The following is an 18300-nucleotide window of genomic DNA, read 5'->3' as shown; positions in this document are numbered from 1 at the left end:
CTGGCTTTTGTTTCTCTTTCTGTCTCTGTTTTTTGGAAACAAAACCCTAAATCCCTATTGTCTGGCCAAGAGTTTGGATATTTGGTTCAGATTCAGAGAGGTTCTGGGAGCAAGATTTGAGCACAGTTGTGCAAGACCTGGAATCTGCTGACCTGCCCGCTTACTTCAGGTAGACGCTGGGAAGCAGGCATTTTAGGCCAGGGAGACTGTATTTCTTCTCCCCTCTGCCTCTGGCCTCAAACCTGTTTCATAGAATGGTGCCCACCCTGGGATACACAAGTACTATCTCTTCCCAGTGGGACTAAGAAACTTCATGCCCTCGGGGTCCTTTTGGTGTCTGGTTCCCCATCTTCCACCCCAGCCCCCATCTTTGGATGAGTTATAGAAGAGAGGAAAGGCTGCTGAGGGGCATCTACCCAGCCTTGCACACTACGGCCTCCCTGACTACGTTTGGGACTGGGGCCTCCGAGTGCGCTTGGTCCTGCGAGTGGGGGCGGAGCCCACGAATTCGAACTGCTTCTGCCTTTCAGCGTGGTTGGGGAAAGGCAGCTGGCCTTGGTAGAGGCGCTTGATGAAGTGGGCCTCTCGCTGGTTCTGGCGGCTCCTGGAGGCCTGGCGTGGCCGGCCCTGCCGAGTGAAAGCCATGAACCAGCCCTCATGCCGGGCGTTCTGGAAGGCTGTGTAGTTGTTCTCCAGGACGATCTCGGTGAACACGCAGTCTTTGCTCTTCCCGCTCGGCTACGGAAGAAAGGAGCAGAGGAGGGGAATTTGTCCGTTCACTCTGGCTGGGCTGTCTGCCTTTGGGCCTAATTTTTGTAGAACCCATGTGGGAGCAAGAAATCATTGTGCCCCTGTCTGGTGGGATGGGCATCTTTGTTAGCAAGGCAGCAGTGGGCAGTACATACAGGCCGTGCGTGCTTGGAGTCAGAGCTGATCTTAAGTAGGCACTTACATCTCTTGAAGCCTTGAGAGAATATTGAATCTCAGTTGCCTCAGATGCTCACATGTAGGGTCAAGATCGGGTAATAATGATTCAGTGCTGGGGGTGGGGTGGGGATCTGGCTCCTGAGAATTCTATGCTATCTGGGCGAAAGCTGTCACAGGGACAGGACAGGAGAGAGGGGTCAGAAATAGCTGTCCCCTTGACCCCACATGCTTTGCCTTCTTACAGGTGAGAAGTGAGAGGTTATTTGGTGAGCATCAGTCAGAGCTAGAAGTCAAGATTGGTTGGTTCTAAGGAAGTGCGGTGCTGTCTGAACAGTGCTGCAAGGCTTCACCAGTCAGTGCTTGGTGTGAGCCTTGCTTGTCACTGCCTGCGAGCCCCACTGCGCTTGAGAGAGCTTCAGCTGCGCACGAATGCCCCAGCTTCCAGCCCTCATCACCTTTTAGCTCTCCGTATGGCTGCCACACAAACATATCACATCCCACATCACGTGGATGGTGAGTTCCTCCTGGTCGATACTGATTCCTTACATCAGCACCAGGTTTCTTATGGATGCCCTGTCCCTTCATCAGGTCAGGAGCGACAAGAACTCTTTTAAATAGAGATTGGGGGCCTGGAGAGATGGCTCAGTGGTTATGATGACTGGCTGCTTTTCCAGAGGACCAGAGTCTGATTCCTAGTACCCACATGGAGGCTAAAAAGTATAACTGGTTCTCAGGGATCAGACGCCCTCTTCTGGCTTCTACAAGCATGTGGTACTTAGATATGCACACAGATAGAAATAAAGATTTTACGAATCAGTAGAGAGTTGGAGAGATGGTTCAGTCATTAAGAGCACCAGCTGCTCTAGCAGAGAACCTGGGTTCCCTTCCCATCACCCACATGGCAGCTCACAACCACCTGTAACTCCAATTCCAGGAAACCCAATCCCTTCCTACCTCTATAGGCACCAGGCACACATGTGGTGCACAGGTATGCATGCAGACAAAACACATACACACGAGAGAAAAATACATCTTTAGACAAATAAAAAAAAATTAAATAGATTGGGGGATGGGGTGGTTGTCAAGATAAGACCTCATCCTGTCAAGCAGGTGCTCCAGCTTTAACTGGGTGAACTGGGTCAGCAGCAGGAATGAGATGCATTCACTGTCCTTACTGCAGTAGGGGAGACACATCTGTCTGCTGCTTGTGTTCAGACCTCACCTTCCCGATCAGCTTGCCCCTCTTGTTCATACAGATATACTTCTCACTCTCTGCCCCCTTGATGCGGACTCTGCTGCCGAATGTGTCTGTCTCCACGATGAGCTTGGCTAGGATCAGGGAAAGGAAGAAGGACCTTAGTCTATGAGGGCTGTGGCTCAGAGACAGGCAAGGGTTCTTTCTCCCCAAACTGGCAGTCAGATCAAAGAGTTGGTGGACTATCAGGTTTGCAGCATCTAGAGGCTTCCTCTCTACCCACAATACCTCAAGCCCCCTGACCCAGGAGTTAGGGAAAAGAAACCCAGGGACTAGTCTAGGCAGGGTACAAGTGGTCTGGGGCAAGGGCCAGGTCTTACCGAACTTGTTGCCATCCTCAGCGGTGGCAGAGATTCGACGCCCGGTGACCTGCACATGCTTGCCACTGGTCCGGCTGTAGAGCTGGTACTCACGGATTTGCCGCCTGCTCAGCTGGTCAGTCATAGCGCCCTGGTCCCTCACGTACTGGTTAAAATTAGGAGACGGGTGATTCTCCCCCTTTGCGGTTACCAAGGGAAAAATAGTGTCAATTTGCTTTGGGTGACACCACCATTGGCCCATCTGGGGAGAGGGGTGAGGACCTGAGTGAAGTGGGCCGGCTACGTGCCCTGCAGTGTAATGGTGCACGCTGAAGACTGTCTCTGCCCACAATCTTCCCTGGATGCTGCATGGACCAGTTGTTAATTTTGGAGACTTGTGACTGTCAGTCTTGGGAAACACAGGCTGTACACATATGCAATCATGACAGGTTGCTAGAAGAAACCTAGAAGGCTGTGTATCCTGTCTCCATGTGCAGGGGACAGGCAAGTCACAGCCAGAACGTCTTCCTCTTTCTCTGGGATCTTGGCTCCATTAGTCAGGATCACTAGACTGCCTCATCCACATATACAACCCAGCCACTAGCCCTGAAAGGCCCCAGCCCCAGCACATCTGCATAGAGCAGATGGTTTGTTAAATGGGTGGGCTTAACCACTGGGGGAGTGGCCTCTTAGGTCCTTATTAAAAATGTCCTAGAGGTTCTTCAGAGAGAGAGAGAGAGAGAGAGAGAGAGAGAGAGAGAGAGAGAGAGAGAGAGAGATCCCTGATGTAGGGGGTAGAGGCAGCAATAGAAGGTGGTACCAATAGCTGCTCTCACTGCCGGTTGCTGTCTGCCTGTGGCAGTTATCTAGGTACTTAGTAGTCTGTCTGCCTCCTAGGGTGGTTCAAGGAGCCATTTCCAGCATGCATCAAGCCTGTTCAGTACCACATCTCCACACTGGGGTTTGCCTTACCCAGCCTTACCTGAGTAGGACAGAAACATCACTGCCCCATCTCCAAGGTGCCCTCTAGGGTGACAGTTGCCAGCTGCTGGTTATAGCTTCAACTCAGCCTGCAAAACTTATGTAGGGACAACCCTTCCCTGCTGCTAATGCCTAATTCCAACTATAATAATCTCAGGCCGAATGCCAGTCGCTTGGACCAAGACAGAGTTAGACCCAGCTCAGCATGTATTAGGAACCAATATCCTAGACGGAAGGGTGGGTTATGTCAACTTAGGGGGTGGTCACAACCTCAAGGCCAAGGTTTAACCCTTTGAACTTTCTGTCACTGTCCATTCCCAGCACCAGCCTGTACAGGTCAGGAACTGCCAGACCTCTGGAAGAATAAGAACATCTTTGGGACCTACTGTGCATCCCACCCTAGAGAAACTTGAGAGCAGCGCTTGTGGTGAGAAGCCTACTGCTTAGCTCTCACAGGCCTCACTCTGGGGTGGGTTCCTGTCTATCTCAGCCTTAGCCTTCTGGCCCAGGTTCAGGATGTCCGCCCCACTTGGCGGGCAGCCTTCTCCTGGCAGTCTCTTCCAGGTCAGAGGCAGATAGCAGCCCTTCAAAGCCCCCTCCTCTCCTTGTCCCCCTTCAAGTCTTTCACAAAAGTAGCCCACGCCCTCCCCCCCAACAGCCCACAGCCCGCAAGTCCCTCTCCCACAGGACCTTGCCTGTTCCTTTCATGTTCCCGCTGTGGGGGGACCTCCCCTTCTACCACGGTAGACAGCTGCTTGTCAGACAGCCCCTCAAGCATGGCTGTGGTTCAGCCTGTTGCCCCCCCTCCCAGGGGGGTGAAGGGGCACTTCAAGGGGGAAAGGACAGCCTTGCCACCTTCCCTGAGTCCTGAATGGGGCCTCAGCCAGGCCATAAACGCCCAGGCCTGCAGCACCATTGTGCTAATTTCCTTTCCAGAACAGGTTGGACCCACCCCCCAGCCCCCTCCCTGCCAGGCTGGGGGCTTTCTTCTTACTCTGCCTAGATGTGTGAAGCAAAAGGCCTGGAATGGGCTAGAGAAAAGGGGGGAAAGAAAAGAGGGGTGTTGTCTCTCTCCCACCCCTCCACTGCTTCAAAGGCAGCCCCTTCCCACTGAAAAGGCATTTACCTTAAAAAAAAAAAAAAAAAAAAAAAATTCCCCAGTGGATGGGAAGAGAAGCAGGCCTCTGGCCTGGGAAAGCCAGACCATCTCTCCCCAGAGCGGTTCTGGACCAGTGCATTTTAATAGCTGCACTCTTATGGAGGATCACAAAAAAGGGACAGGGCCTTGAGCTGAGGCTTGGGGGTGGGAGGTGCGGGGGGAGCGGGTGGAGAGGTAAGCCCTGAATTCCATTCCAAACAAACCTCTAGGCTTGACCTAGGAACCCTAGAGGTAATGGAGTCTACCTGGTTGGATACTCCAACTGTGCCCGAGACCCTGGACACCTATGATCCAAACATGTTAGTAAGAGTAGACAGTTTCGAACCCCAAACCCTTTAGGTACCTGCAGGTACAAACCTTACCTGAGCTCTTGCCTCCACTGGCTTCTAACTGCCCGGGGCTCTCTCCCACAGGCATAAACAACACCTGGCCCTTAGCCTCTGAAACCCAGCACAGAGGGATGAAGCATAGAGATCCAGGATGGTTGTTAGAAAGGCCTGAGAGGCAAACCTCAGTCTATCCCCCATTCCGGTTCAGTCTGTTCTCCAACCCACCTTCTGAACTGATCCTCCAAACCTCAATAGTTGCTTGGTTAGGGGAGGCCAGTCCTGCCTCCCCTCCTTCGAGGTGAGGTGGGAAAGGTTGGGGGTTGGGGGCTAGGCAGGGGTGCCTACCTGCGTTTGACAGCAGAGAATCAAGAGCTGCAAGCACCTGTTTGGGGAGACAAGGCAGTTCCAGGTGTGAGCACCCCAGGGCACACCCACCCCCCACCTTTGTCTTGCCCCACCTGCCTGGGGTGGAGGATATAATATTCCTGGGGCTGGAAATGGCAAAAAGAACTCCGGGCGCAGGCATCACACTTACAGGGTAAGGTTAGGCAGCAGGCGGGCGGCTCCCATCGCTGGAGAGACTTCTTGGGGCGATTGCCCCTCTGCTCCCCAAACTCAAGAGCGGATGTGGGCAGGCCCCTGGGGTAGAGTCCCAGAGAAGCCAAGGTCTCTCGGAGCCACAGGTTTTCAGGGATGAAAGGAGATGGAAGGAAGGGAAAGGCTAGCCGAGGGGGAAATGAAGGGGAGGCGTAATTGAGAGACTGAGGTGCGAGGTGTCCACCTTCCGGGCCAGTGAGGCTGCGAAGCCGGAGCTGGTCTGATTGGCGTACTCGCTCTCTTGGGCTACTGGCCTCGGGCAGGGGTCCCCGGGCGCAAAGGATGGAGCTGCGAGCGTCCTCTATCAGGAGGCTGGCCCTTGCGATCTCTCGATTTATTCCTGACCCGCACCGACCTGCGGGTCTCCGAGAAGTGCGGGGCCAGCGGCAGGCACAGGGAGGGAGGCGCCTTGCCCTCCCCCCTCCTCAGGGTCAGCAGCTCCCGCCCTCAGGTTTGATGCGGCAACCTCATCTCCTTAAGAATGAGCTGCAGGTACCGAGCTGGGGCTGGGGTCTCGAATTCTGGCTCGGGGTGGGAATTCCCAGAAGCAGCCTTAAAAGGAGGAGCCTCCCTCCAGGGAGCAGGGGTGGGCTTGGCTTGAGCGACTGCTGGCTCAGCTTCTCTGCTTGTCACCCCTTGCCACCAGGAAGGAGGGGTAAGGCTGCGAATAGTGGGTGCAACAGGTTGAGGCCAGAGATGGGGAGTCAAGTGTAGTTAGGGCTCTTGAACGATTTCAATGTTCACAAAAACTGGTCTGAGATGGAGACTCGAAGAAGAGTGGGAGTCACTTTTGCCTGGTCCTTCATAGTCATTAAAAAAGGGGGGGGGGGGGGGGGCTCAGCTACCGGAGTGTTGGAAGACCAAATGAGATGACAGTGAGTCAGAGTGGAGATCCCTAAGATGTCTGGGCCTAATTTGGGGGTTGATACCCAGCCCTAGTCCCTCAGGCCCCAATCCACCAGTGACCCTAGTAGTTGCCTGGAATGCAGCGCCGAGCAGTACGGACATATGACCACTAGTCCCATGTAGCTGGGTACCCAAATCAGCTATATTAACTGTAGTTTGCTGATAGGAAACTGGCACATTGGGAGAATAAGCCAGCTGGTGAGTGAAGGAGCCCATTCCCAGAATCTAGGCTCGTTTTGTTCCTCGGAATTGTGACTTCACCCTCCAGGTCCCAACCTGTCACTGGCTTTATTTTTATTTAGCGCTCAGAGACCTTGGTAGATTTTTTTTTCTCTTCTACCCTGGACACGGTCTCACTATGTAGCATCGACTGACCTAGAATTCACTGTGTAGACCAGGCTTGCCTCCAATTCACAGACCCACCTGCCCCTCTCCCAAGCGCTGCGATTAAAGGTGTGCACCACTGCATTAGACAGGTTTAAGTAAAGTGTAAAAAAAAAAAAAAAAAGACTGTAAAGTGACAGGCAGCCGGAGGATCTGAAAGCTGGTGACCAGTTCTCTCCTTACAGACAGGTGGGTGGTGCCGAGCTGAAAGGAGGAGCGATTTGGGGAGTCTGGGCTCTGGCTCCCTTTCCCCAGCTCACAGAGCAGCACAGGTGGATTTATTTGCCTTCTCACCTTCCTGAGTTCCGGCAATCCACAAAGTGTCTGCCACCCTGTGCTCCCTCCACCCCCCATCAACTCCCAACAAGCTAGTCCCCTAAACAGGGCCTTTGGCCAGCTCTGGCAGGGGCCTTTAGAGCTCCGCCCTCTCTTCCGCAGACTCAAAATGCCGCTGCAGGGGGCCTAGGAGTGAATTTGGAATTGCTGTTGGAGAAGGTGGGAATTACCAGGGGGGAGTGGAGGGGCTTGGAATCAAATTTAAAGAAAGCTAGGACAGGGGGTTGGCTGGGGACTCCGTTCAGTTGGTAGAAGGCTGGCCTCGCATGTAGGAATTTTGGGGTCCTAGCCCTAGCACGGCTGAAGCCAGGTGTGGTTGCACACCTGTAATCCCAGTACTTCAGAGGCTCGAAGCGGGGATCAATTCAAGAATCCATTCTACTTAGCAAGTCTGAGGCCAGCCTGGGATGGGAAACAAACAAGGCAGGGCATGGTCGTGCACACCTTTAATCCCAGCACTCAGCAGGCAGAGGCAGGAGGATCTCTGAGAGTTCGAGGCTAGCCTGGTCTACAGAGTGAGTTCCAGGATAGCCAGGGTTATATAGACAAACCCTGTTTTGGGGGGGAAAAGCCAAAACTAGAAGGCAAATGATAACCCATGTCTAACAGCAAGTGACTGTGGCTGGGCCAGGGGGCCAGGGCCAGCGGAGCACAGTGCTGCAACCCAGCTTGGTGTTCTCAGAAGCAGCTTCAGCCTGCTCGCTTCTCAGCCCGATTGGGCACACCTCTACCTCCCAGCAGATCCTTCGCATCTTCCACATTCTTGCCACCATTTGAGGTTCACCGAAGTCTCTGCCTCTTCAGGGAAACTTCTCCTCTTTCCATCAGACTTGTTGACCCCATTTCCACAATCCCTACTTGCTCCTTGGCACCCCACCCTCGTTCAGGCAGCGAGCAGGTAGGAGGGCCCAGGCACATGGAGGAGACAGCTAAGACTTGGGATTCAGTGGTGATGGTGTCATCTGGGAGCAGAAGACAGGCATGGGGCAGCAACACCGAGTGTTCTTGAGGCTCATTCTATGAGTCTGAGCACCTGACTCCTGTCACTGGGGACAGGACCCACTGTCACTCACGAGCTAGCCCTCAGTGCAGCCTAAGTCTCCATGGTAACAGATGCCAGCAGTGAAATTTGGTCTTGAGGCTCAGTCAGGATCTGGTACCAGGGAGATACGGGGGATAGTGAAGGGTAGCCTGCTTTGTGTGTGAGCTATCTTTGACTTCTCCATCCCTTGTTATTTGGCATGTCCGGGCCTGGCTTTGAGGTTTGTTCTCTATGTCCCGAGGGAGGCGGGAGCAGGCCACAAGTGGGAGGCAGCACTGAGAGGATAGGAACTGGGTTCTGGATCTTATCTCCACCCTCCATCCCTTGCTATGTGACTTGAAAAGTTGGTTCTCTGGCTCCAGGTTCTTTTTTAGGAGGAGGAGCTGGGCTGTGGTGGCACATGTCTTTAATCCCAGCACTCTACAGACAGAAGTAGGCTGATCTCTGAGTTTGAGGCCAGCCTGGTCTACAGAGTGAGTTTGAAATTGCTGTCCTGTCAGTTGAGACAAAGACTCATTCTGCAAAGAGGGGGAAGGGGGACAATGACCCTCAATGTGGTTTGGTCTCAGTTTACCTAAACTTAGGCAGACTCTCTCTCCTGGTGGGGTGAGCTGGGGAGGCAAGGTTTATTTAACATTTATGGGGAGCTTTGAGATGTTAAGTGGAGAGAAAAGCAGCTACCAAAATTCTAGTTAATCCCCACCATTTAGTACCAAGTCTAACCCAACCCCTTTCCCCGTTGGGGCTGTCTCACACCTGTACCCAATAGCCCAGCTACTGCAAACACTGCTACCAGTCTCAGCCTAGCCATCCTTTTCCCGTAGAAACATGGGCAGGTTGGGGCAAAGGCACCCCAGCAACATAGACTGGCATCTGACTCTACTGGCAGTTTGTGCAACAACTCAGGTGGCCACTGGTCAGGCTCATGTACGGATCTGGTGTATTTGTTAACCACGCCTATCTGTAGAGCCTTGCCTGGGGATGCAGGAGGGAAGAAGTCTCTATGTCTGTACCTGGCCATGAATAGGCTCTCCTCACTGAGTACTGCACTGTAGCCTTTGCCCTCGGCTCACAAGATTGCCTGCAAACTGGCAGCAAATTCTCAATGAGCATAGTGGTCAAGAGCAAAGGCTCTGACACCAGACTCTCTAGCTCCCCCTTCTGCTCCATGACATCGGTGCAGACTGTTAACTTAATGTCCTTTGATTCTTCAAGAAATGAAGCTAACCTAACCTCGGAGTATAATTGTGGTATGAGGAGCCAGTCTGGGGACAGCATGTATATCCTGGGCTTGTAGCTACTGCTGCCATGATAGCCATCCTTCTGCATGGACACTTTGGAGACGTACCCTGACTCACAGCAGATGCATTCACAGGAATGGTCTTGCTAGCTTCCCCCCATCCTCCATGTCAGCTGCCTCTTCAGATCTCTTAACACCCTGGTTTCCTTCCTCCAAAGCACTTGCCAGGAACTGAAATCATGGTGTTGGCTTGGTGTTACCACCAGGCTCAGGTGACTTTAGTGGGGCGGGGGCGGGTAGCTTGGTTCTTCCTATACAGCTGTGACGGATGCCGGTGAACCAGGCTGGATGAACCTCATCTGCACCAAGGATGAGGATCTGTCGAGGAGATGGGCCGAGGAATCAAAGCTTGTATCTAACCTCCTGGGACTCATACATGGGGTTCTGGGCAGCTCTTTGCTGGCTTGTTTCTGGCTTGGCCTACAGGGATGCTGTGGTTGGGCAGGAGTCGCTTAGCTCAGATTCCTCCACAAGCTCAGCCCTTTGCCCTAGGATTGCCTTGTGTCCTACTCAAATCAGGGATGAAGCCATGGCCACTCGCCAGTGAGGAGGCTCCAGAGCTACCTCAGCATGCTGAGGAGGCCAGGCAGCCAGAGCCATGCAGTGGTCACCCACTGGTTCCCAGCTGTCAGCTGGCTCACTCTGATATAGGCCTTTGTCCTGTTAAGTGTCATATGAGCCTTCATCTTATAATAGCAGCCTAAGTCCCCTGGCCCCCTGTTGTCCCATATACCATTGACAATAGCCTGCTAAGAACAGGGAAATGGAAGGGTCTGACCCAGGCCCAAACTGCTCCAGGTAGCAAAGAGGGTTGAATCCTAGAGCCCTGCACATATAAACCTCACCTGGCCCAAAGAAAGTAGCCTCCTCAGCCCCAGCTCACTGAAATCTGAGGCTAGCCCCCAAGGCTTTCCCTTAATCCTGGGGTAGAAACCTAGGAAAAGCAACATGGAGCTGGTTTCTTGCTCGTGGTTGCCCTCTGCTGGGCACATGAGCTAGCGCAGCAGCAAGAAGACCCACCCAGGGAAGGGGAGGCAGAGAGAGGTTCTGATCATGCAAATTTTATTGTGGCCCTAGGCGTACTTGCTCCAGAAACTGAGGGCTGGGTTGCGGGGCTCCTGTATGGCTCACACACACTTTTATAACATTTAGACTAAGGTGGTGGGGCTGGATACCCGCCCCAGAGCTGGTAGACATCCCGCCTTGGACACAGAAGATGCTAAGGTGAGCTCATTTCTTGGACACCAACTTCTTAGGTTTGGGTGTAGATTTCCCCTGTGCAGATAAAAGACTGAAGAGTCTACAACCCTCCCTGGCCTGGCAGCCTTCCCCAGGGCCAGCCCCAACTGCTCTTTGCTCACCTTCTTCCAGGGGCTCTTGTCCTGAGGGCTGGGCCTGGAAAGGAATAGGGACAGAGTGGGCAAGAGTGCAGCTTTATGCCACAATCGCGTCCTCCGGATAGCTGCATGCAGCTCATCTAGACAGGGGACCTGGCCCAGAGAGCTAATTTCTACCTGGTCACCTCTCCTGGTTTGCCTGTGGGGGGGGGGGGGGGTTGCATTTATTTATTGAAGCGATAGGGATTGAACCTAGAGGAAAGCACTCGACCACTGAGCTGTATTCCCAACCCACCTTTAATTTTTTGTGGTGTTGGGGAACAGACTGTTAGACTGTTTCTGGCATGCTCAGCCTCGGCTTTGCTTCCCTCCTTTTCTGCTCTGCCTCCTTTAAGAGTGTGTTTTCTTCTCAGACTTCCTTTGTTTTCCTTTCAGGTATAAAAAGTGTTCTTTTCATACCAAGAGAGGGACGAGTGGTAATAGGGATGGCTGGGGAGTGTGGGAGGATAGGCTCAACAGACAATATATACTTAAGTACATTTTGTTTTGTTTTTTTTTTTGTTTGAGACAAAGTCTATTATGTAGCCCTGGCTGTCCTGGAACTCAGCCTGTAGACCAGGCTGGCCTTGAACTCAGCTCCACCTGCCTCTGCCTCCCCAGTGCTGTGCTGTGATCAAAAGTGTGTGCAGCCACACCCAGGCTTAAAATTTAGTGTAGAGAGGCAGATTGAGTGATGGCTCTGTTAGACTTTGTTACAGGATCTTGTTGGTTAAGAGGCTTGTTGACATGACCAACCCTCTTGGAGCAGGGAAGGTTCAGAAGAGATTTGCCCTTAGGATTACAAACCAAAGAGACCTCAGAACTCCCAGTGATTCTGAAACAATGCCTGGTTTGTTCATTGTGCATAAGTGTACTGTTGGGTGTACTTGCTGCTCTGCCATTACTGGCTTTAGTCCCGGGGATCGGACAGGTCCACTCCTGCTTTGGGACTTCTATGCCTACATAGGTAGTGAGGTAAAAGGCTTTCTCCACCTTCCTTTCAGTTTCCTCAAAGTTTCCCATCCTTGCATCCAATCTGTCATTTACCCCTTAAGCTGCTCCAGGATCGTCTAGACAAACCTCAGGCACACTGATCTTCACATGCACCACGATGGGCAGGGCCTTGTTTGGTCAGCTCTTATGCCGACATTTAGGACTCTGCTCTTTCCAGGACTGCTGGGTAAGGATAGGCTGAGTTTCTGAGCATAGATCTTGAACTGGTTTTTGTTTGGTTGGTTTTGAATGAAATTACCTCGGATGGAGTCTGGTCAAAAGGCTAGTGCATGCTTTTCCAGAGCTGTTGAGGCTGCATGTGTGCATGTAAGAAACATATTGCGTGTACCTGCTTCCCAGGACTAGCTATCTCACAGGAAGAACTTTTGCTGTTTCAGCTGGGCCTGGTGTGCAAGCCTGTAATCCCAGTCACTAGGGAGGCTGAAGCAGGAGAATAACAAGTCTGTGGCCTGCCAGAGCTGTACAGTAGTCCAAGGCTAGCCTGGACAACTTACTGGTAACCCCGTTTCTCAAAATCAAACAAAACACCCCTCAAACCAAGCCAAACCCAAGTCTGGGTCTGTAGCTCATGCAGTTATGTGGGCTGTGGGGGACTTAACAGTGTGAATTACCTCACCGCCGCCTCCTCCTCTTCTTTGTCCACTTTCTTTTTCTGGGAACAAAAACCAAGTGTTATTTGGAAAGTTAACCCAAGACCCAGAGCCAGAACACTCTTGAGTGCCGAGCAGTCCCAACTGAGACCTGCAGAACTTCAGTGGAGGAGGCCTTGGCCTGTCCCAAATGCCCAACATGGGAGGCCTAGCTCAGGTCCTAATGCCCTACCTCATTCTTTCCCCCCCACCTTAGCTACGCTCATCTGCTTCTGGGGAGCAGCCCTTTTGACTTGTTTGACAGGTATCTCTTCTAGCGATACATCTGCATCTTCATCTTCTTCCTCTTCCTCTTCCTCCTCTTCTTCCTCATCATCTTCCCAGGACAGGTCTGAAGTCTCTGTAACGGGGTGGGAGTAGGAGGCAGAACTAGTGCATGGTGGGGAAAACCAGAGCATCTGACCTCAAGGCTCAACGCCCACCTCCCAATCCAGGGCTCCTTTGGCTCTAAATTTAACCCCAGGCAAGCGCTGGGTTGAGAGGGTTCATCTTCTGCAGTGGGCTGTATCTTTTCTCTCCCTCCCAGAAAAGTAGGGGCCAGGGTGAAGCAAGGGGCAGGAAAGCTCCACGGATGTTGGGGAAGGAGGGCAGACAGGAAGAGGCTGTGTATTGAGAATTGGCTGGGCCAAGGCTGGAGGTAGGTTAGCAGGGAAGGAGAGTAGGGTGGACTACAGGATGGCTTGGCCCTCAAAAGTGATGAACTGGAAACTTGGTCCCCAGTGTGCCATGTTGAGGTAGTGGGATTTGTTCAGAGGTGAGGTCTAATGTGAGGTGGATCTTTTCTGTTTTTTTTTTTTTTTTTTTTTTTTTTTTGACATATTTGTGTGTGTTTGTATGTGTGTGTGTGTGTGTGTGTGTAGCCATGGCTGTCCTGGAACTCATTCTGTAGACCAGGCTTGGTCTCCAACTCAAATTCACCTGCCTTTGCCTCCCAGAGCACTGAGACTAACGGTGTGGACCACCACCTGCCAGGCTGGGAAGTGGATCTTAAAGGTGCCAGTGTGGTGGGTCGCTGTGGTCCATGTTGTCAGTACAGCCATGCTCACTAGGAGCCACTCTGTGAAATGCACCCAAATTTGTTTGTAAGAATAAGAGCTTCTCTGTTTTGGGTGGAGGGTCTTGTTTTTATAGCCCAGGCTCTCTGTGAGCTGAGAATACAAGCCTGTGTCACCATGCTCAGCCTAAGAGCCTTTTGTAAGACCCTATTTACTCTACAGTATTTTCTGAAGCCGAAACAAGGCCCCCCATCACTCATGATAAAGCTGAGGCCTGAGGCCTGAGACCCACAAAGGACATGGAAAGGTGAAAAGCCCTTAACACTTCTAGTTCAGGCCACTGGCCATCACTTGCTTTGGAGGGTCAGTACAAAAAGTTCTCTTGAGGCCTCAGGTACCTCAGAGATAACTTACCATAACATTCCAGGCCACTGAGGAACACTGGTCCCGAGCCAGCTCTGAGCCGAAAAGTTACTGGAGGATAAAGCTCCATACCTGTCACTGTGACCTGTGGTGGGAAGAAGACATCAGGGCAACATAGAAGACACAGGTAGCTCAGCCTGGCCCCTGGTAGATGCTGGTCACACAATGCTGCAAAATCCCAGGACTGATGAGGCAGAGGCAGGAGGATTGTAAATTCCAGCTGTTCTGGGTGACAAGAGACACACTGGCTCAAAACAAAACAAAAACTCCAAACACATAAGCAAATGTCCCCCTTCCCCATGTGACCAAACTGAATAAATTGCTTTTCTGCTTTTCACTTTTAAGAATGGAGGGGGTCAGTGTGGTGCACACCAGTATCCCAGCACTTGGGAAGAGGCAAAGTCAGGAGGACCACTGTGGGTCTGAGACTAGTTTAGGTTACATAGACTATCTCAAAGAACAACAAGAACATAAAACAAAAACAAGCAAGGAAGGGAAGTGGGGTGCTCAGGTGGTGGCATGGTTCAGCACAGAAAGGTTTGCTGAGCCGGCCTAGTGGTCAGAGTCCAGCCCCTGACCTCCCAGAAGATGAGATAAACGTCTCCACGAAACTGCTTTCTGACCACCACATGCTGTGGCATGCATGTTTACACCCCACCCACCCCAGGAATCCTTAAGAAAGATGGCAACATGTTAAATTCAGAGTTTGGATGATCTAGGAACCCAAAAAGGCTCAAATATTTTTCTCCCAACATAATGGTGTGTTAATGGATTGGTGAAGAAAGAATCTGAGATCATGCCGGGCGGTGGTGGCGCACACCTTTAATCCCAGCACTTGGGAGGCAGAGGCAGGCGGATTTCTGAGTTCGAGGCCAGCCTGGTCTACAGAGTGAGTTCCAGGACAGCCAGGACTACACCGAGAAACTCTGTCTCGAAAAACCAAAAAAAAAAAAAAAAAAAAGAATCTGAGATCAGGTGAGTCAACAAAACATTTGAGGGGCTGAAAAGAAGGGTCAGCTAGTAAGAGCACTGGCTGCTCTTCCGGAGGAGCTGAGTTTGAGTCCTAGCAACCATATTGTGTTTGGAAAACCTCTGCAATTCCACTTTCAAGGCCCTCTTCTGGCCTCTGTAGGAACTAGGCGTGAATGTGCTCTGCAGAGCATAGGCAGGCAAAACACACATGCAAAATACAAATAAAGCATTTGATAAAGTTTAACTCCCTAGTCAGGAATGAAAATTAAAAACTTTAAATCGTAGCAGTACCACATGGGGGCTTTATTAATTTAATTTGGCGAGGCATTATTTGTCAAGTACTTCCTGGAGAGCCATCTTAAATCAGGGAAGAGGAAGAGATGTCAAACACTCAAGTCACATTTACCCAATTACAGTCCCCAATTACCCAGGAGCCTTTGGCTTTACAATGTTGCAAGAGTTAAACCCATTTAGCAGAACCACACGCCTGAATTCTGATCTTTTCCTGGGCCCGTGATATGTGATAAAAATCCTGCCTTAACCTGGCCAGTTCAGTGAGCATCCTGATACTCTCTGTGCCCTGGTTTCTCTAAGGGAGACAGATGAGGCCTCCACAGCGTTGTTATGGGGCTAAACAAAGGGCTTCCAGAAGATAAGCATAGTAAGTCATTTTCCAATTACGATATTTTAAACTCACAAAGCTAATTTTTAAGTCAGGGAGTGTTTGTATTATACCAAAAGTCCTAGCCCATGGGGCAATGCAGTGAGACTATAGAAAAAGGAAAAGGGTTTGTGTTGTCGCATATGCCTGTCATCCCAGCACTGGGGAAGGGGAGGCAGGAAGAGAACTTTGAGGCTATTCTGTGTGGTACAATATGAGACCCTGTCTCAGACAAACAAGGGCAGGCTAGATGGCTCAACAGGTAAAAGCATTTGATGCATAGCCTGGCAACCTGAGTTCAATTTCTGGACCCCACAACAGGAGAACCCTAACTCCTGGGCTGTCCTCTGACCTCCTCAGGTATTGTGCTACATGTGCCTGAACTCCCTCTCTCTCACTCATACAGGATTAGTTTTTAAAAATCTCCAAATTACAAACCTGCCATCATTCACATACAATGATGAACCACACAGTGCGAGACACAATACTAGAAAGGAAGAACTTACAGACTCAAAGCTCAAATATAAGGCACAGACAATGTCTTGGTGGCTAGTATAAATGACGTAAACAGGATACTGTCCAAGAGGACATTTGGCTTGCTCATGGCACAGGCTCTGGAAAGCAGGAATTGGGATGGTTTTCCCGGTCGCCTTTATAGCATGGCTAGAAGTCCAGGGCATGAAGGCATCCACAATTACGTCCTGGCCCATCTGAAGATGAAGTTAGGGCAGTGATAGCTTCCCTGGGCCTGCAGGGAGAGAAGACTCACCATAGGCAGGACGGAGGCCTTCAGCGTGGCAATAGTGATTGCTGGTTTTCTCTCTTCCTGGGAGAGGATTTCCACACGATTCACCTCCTCTTTGGCCTTCTCCCCCAGGCAGATCTGAGAAGGGTGATGGGAAAAAGCTGTTAGCTGTTGAGGCTGGAGACTCACTCTTGTTCCATCCTTCTCCTCCTCCTCCTTGGGAGATACCCACCGTGCTGAGCAAGAGTTTACAGGTGTCCCTCTTCTCGCCTTGGGCTCTAAAGGTGCAGATCTGCTTTTCCTGATTGAGCTCACTGCCTGCACAGAGAAGGTGGCAGTGTGGGGCTGGAGGCTCCTGAGTTCTTCCACATTAGAGGCACAGTTCACCAGCCAACCCACTCCACCTTCGCTGGGGACAGCCTTAGCCCTTACCCCACAGTATGTTCCTTGTAATGACTTCAGTCACACTGTCGGTGCTATGGTGACTCATGTCGATTTACTGGGCGGCTTGGTGGTGGTGTTATGGAGAAGAATTATGTCTGTGATGAGGCAAAGTCCTGGGTCCCTTCTTGGAGCTCAGCTGTTATCACTGTTTTCTGAGTAATGCAAAGGCTAGCTCATAGCCTTCCGTAGGGGAAGCTTCCTTGAGTCCTGGGAATGTTGACTATAGCCAACAGCCATTAAAAACTAGAAGCCAAGTTTCCCCCACCCCCCACCCCAACTGATCAGAGCATCCCCAGACCTGAGACAGACACACTCAACACAGCAGTTCAAGGAATGGTGGTTTTGTCTAGCCCAAGTTTGGAAGCTTGTTGAGAGACCACATGATTGCCCTTGGGGCCCTCCCAGAACCCCAGTGTGGAGAGGAAGGGGACACCAGGATGTGTGCCCAGAGTGAGTCCCATTCATCCCCTGCTCACACTTACTGCGCCGCCAGTCATAGGTTGCACCTCTACTGCAGGTCTTCAATATGGCTTCAGGGCTTCGTCCAAGGGTCAGCTTCCCACCGCAGGCTGTTAAGAAGCCTGGGGAAGAGGAGGGGAAGGGAAGGTGTGTAATCCCCTCCTACCCTAGAAGCACCTGGCTCTCCGTTAAAACTTGATTTTTGAGCATTGCCTCTGCTGTTTCCCATTGAGCAGGTCTAGGTAGAGCCAAGAGAATTTGCATTTCCAACCAATTTTCAGGTGAAGCTGCTGATACTGGTCCAGAAAGAAGCCCCTATGTGAGAACCACTGTTGACAGCCAGTGGAGACTTACTGGGGTTACCGAGACAGAAGCTGTCTTTGCTACTCAACTTAGAGATGCTTTGCCATCTGGCAGGAAGCATCAGCAATGACGACCGTCATACATTTCTATCTACACTATATGAAAACGGTAACTGCTCTGCACCTTGCCAACGGTTGGCATTGCTGGTGTTCTTAAACTCAACCATTCTAGTAGCTGTATCTTGTTTTGTTTTTATTTCCCTCAGAGCAAATGTTCGACCACTGGGCTATATCTTCAGCCTCTTAGTGGTTGTTCATTGTAGTCTTTAATCTGCATTTCCTTGATAACAAGGGGTGTTGAATTGTTAAACTGATTACTGGTAATGTGCAAACTGGCATTTTCAAAATACCTGTTAAGTTATTAAAATTGAATTATTCAAGATTATTTTTGTTGAGATTATAATTTATAGATGCTTTTTATATATACTGGATATTTGTTTTGTGTCAAACATATGTATTTCAGAGATTTTTTTTCACTACAAATTATGTCTTGTCTCCTTCCTCCCTTCCTCCCTCCCTCCTTCCTTCCCTCCCTCCTTTCCTTTCTCCCCGAAACAAGGTCTGGGTATGTAGCAAGGCTGCTCCTGAACTCAAAAGATTCTTTTGTCTTTCCATCCCAATTGTTAGAATTTATAGATGGGCAGCACCTCCATCTCTACACCTGACTCTAATTTTAGCTTTGAT

General features: G+C 51.1%; 2 protein-coding genes across 3 annotated transcripts; both read right to left on the bottom strand.

Moving 5' to 3' along the window:
* Positions 1 to 444: 444 nt before the first annotated feature.
* On the bottom strand, positions 445 to 5520 carry Fgf17 (fibroblast growth factor 17). 2 transcript variants are annotated; one of them, XM_034498301.2, is made up of 5 exons: positions 5486 to 5520; positions 5296 to 5332; positions 2503 to 2680; positions 2150 to 2256; positions 445 to 738 (listed from the first exon to the last, which is right to left on the bottom strand). In XM_034498301.2, exons 1-5 carry the CDS (start codon positions 5518 to 5520, stop codon positions 445 to 447), a joined length of 651 nt encoding a protein of 216 aa, XP_034354192.1. The 2 variants fall into 2 exon arrangements, with proteins under 2 accessions (XP_034354192.1, XP_034354194.1); XM_034498303.2 differs by having other exon boundaries at positions 2503 to 2647.
* Positions 5521 to 10595: 5075 nt separating this feature from the next.
* Npm2 (nucleophosmin/nucleoplasmin 2) lies at positions 10596 to 17790 on the bottom strand. Its single transcript, XM_076930481.1, has 9 exons — positions 17278 to 17790; positions 16784 to 17015; positions 16584 to 16669; positions 16376 to 16489; positions 13965 to 14058; positions 12747 to 12895; positions 12517 to 12557; positions 10877 to 10910; positions 10596 to 10790 (listed from the first exon to the last, which is right to left on the bottom strand). Exons 2-9 carry the CDS (start codon positions 16839 to 16841, stop codon positions 10746 to 10748), a joined length of 621 nt encoding a protein of 206 aa, XP_076786596.1. The 5' UTR covers positions 16842 to 17015; positions 17278 to 17790; the 3' UTR covers positions 10596 to 10745.
* Between the last annotated feature and the right edge of the window lie 510 nt (positions 17791 to 18300).

This window comes from Arvicanthis niloticus, chromosome 3 (assembly GCF_011762505.2).
Source record: "Arvicanthis niloticus isolate mArvNil1 chromosome 3, mArvNil1.pat.X, whole genome shotgun sequence".
Taxonomy (NCBI): Eukaryota; Metazoa; Chordata; class Mammalia; order Rodentia; family Muridae; genus Arvicanthis; species Arvicanthis niloticus.
This window is presented reverse-complemented; position numbering and strand designations above follow the sequence as displayed.

Excerpts from the sequence above, each read along its gene's own strand:
- Fgf17 (XM_034498301.2), bottom strand. The coding sequence starts at position 5,520 with ATGGGAGCCGCCCGCCTGCTGCCTAACCTTACCCT. Across the intron at positions 5,333-5,485 it reads CTGCTGCCTAACCTTACCCT|GTGCTTGCAGCTCTTGATTC; the intron begins GTAAGTGTGATG and ends CTCCCCAAACAG. Across the intron at positions 739-2,149 it reads GGGGCAAGCTGATCGGGAAG|CCGAGCGGGAAGAGCAAAGA; the intron begins GTGAGGTCTGAA and ends TTTCTTCCGTAG.
- Npm2 (XM_076930481.1), bottom strand. The coding sequence starts at position 16,841 with ATGAGTCACCATAGCACCGACAGTGTGACTGAAGTCATTACAAGGAAC. Across the intron at positions 16,490-16,583 it reads GTAAACTCTTGCTCAGCACG|ATCTGCCTGGGGGAGAAGGC; the intron begins GTGGGTATCTCC and ends CACCCTTCTCAG. Across the intron at positions 12,896-13,964 it reads CAGTGGCCTGGAATGTTATG|AGACTTCAGACCTGTCCTGG; the intron begins GTAAGTTATCTC and ends ACCCCGTTACAG.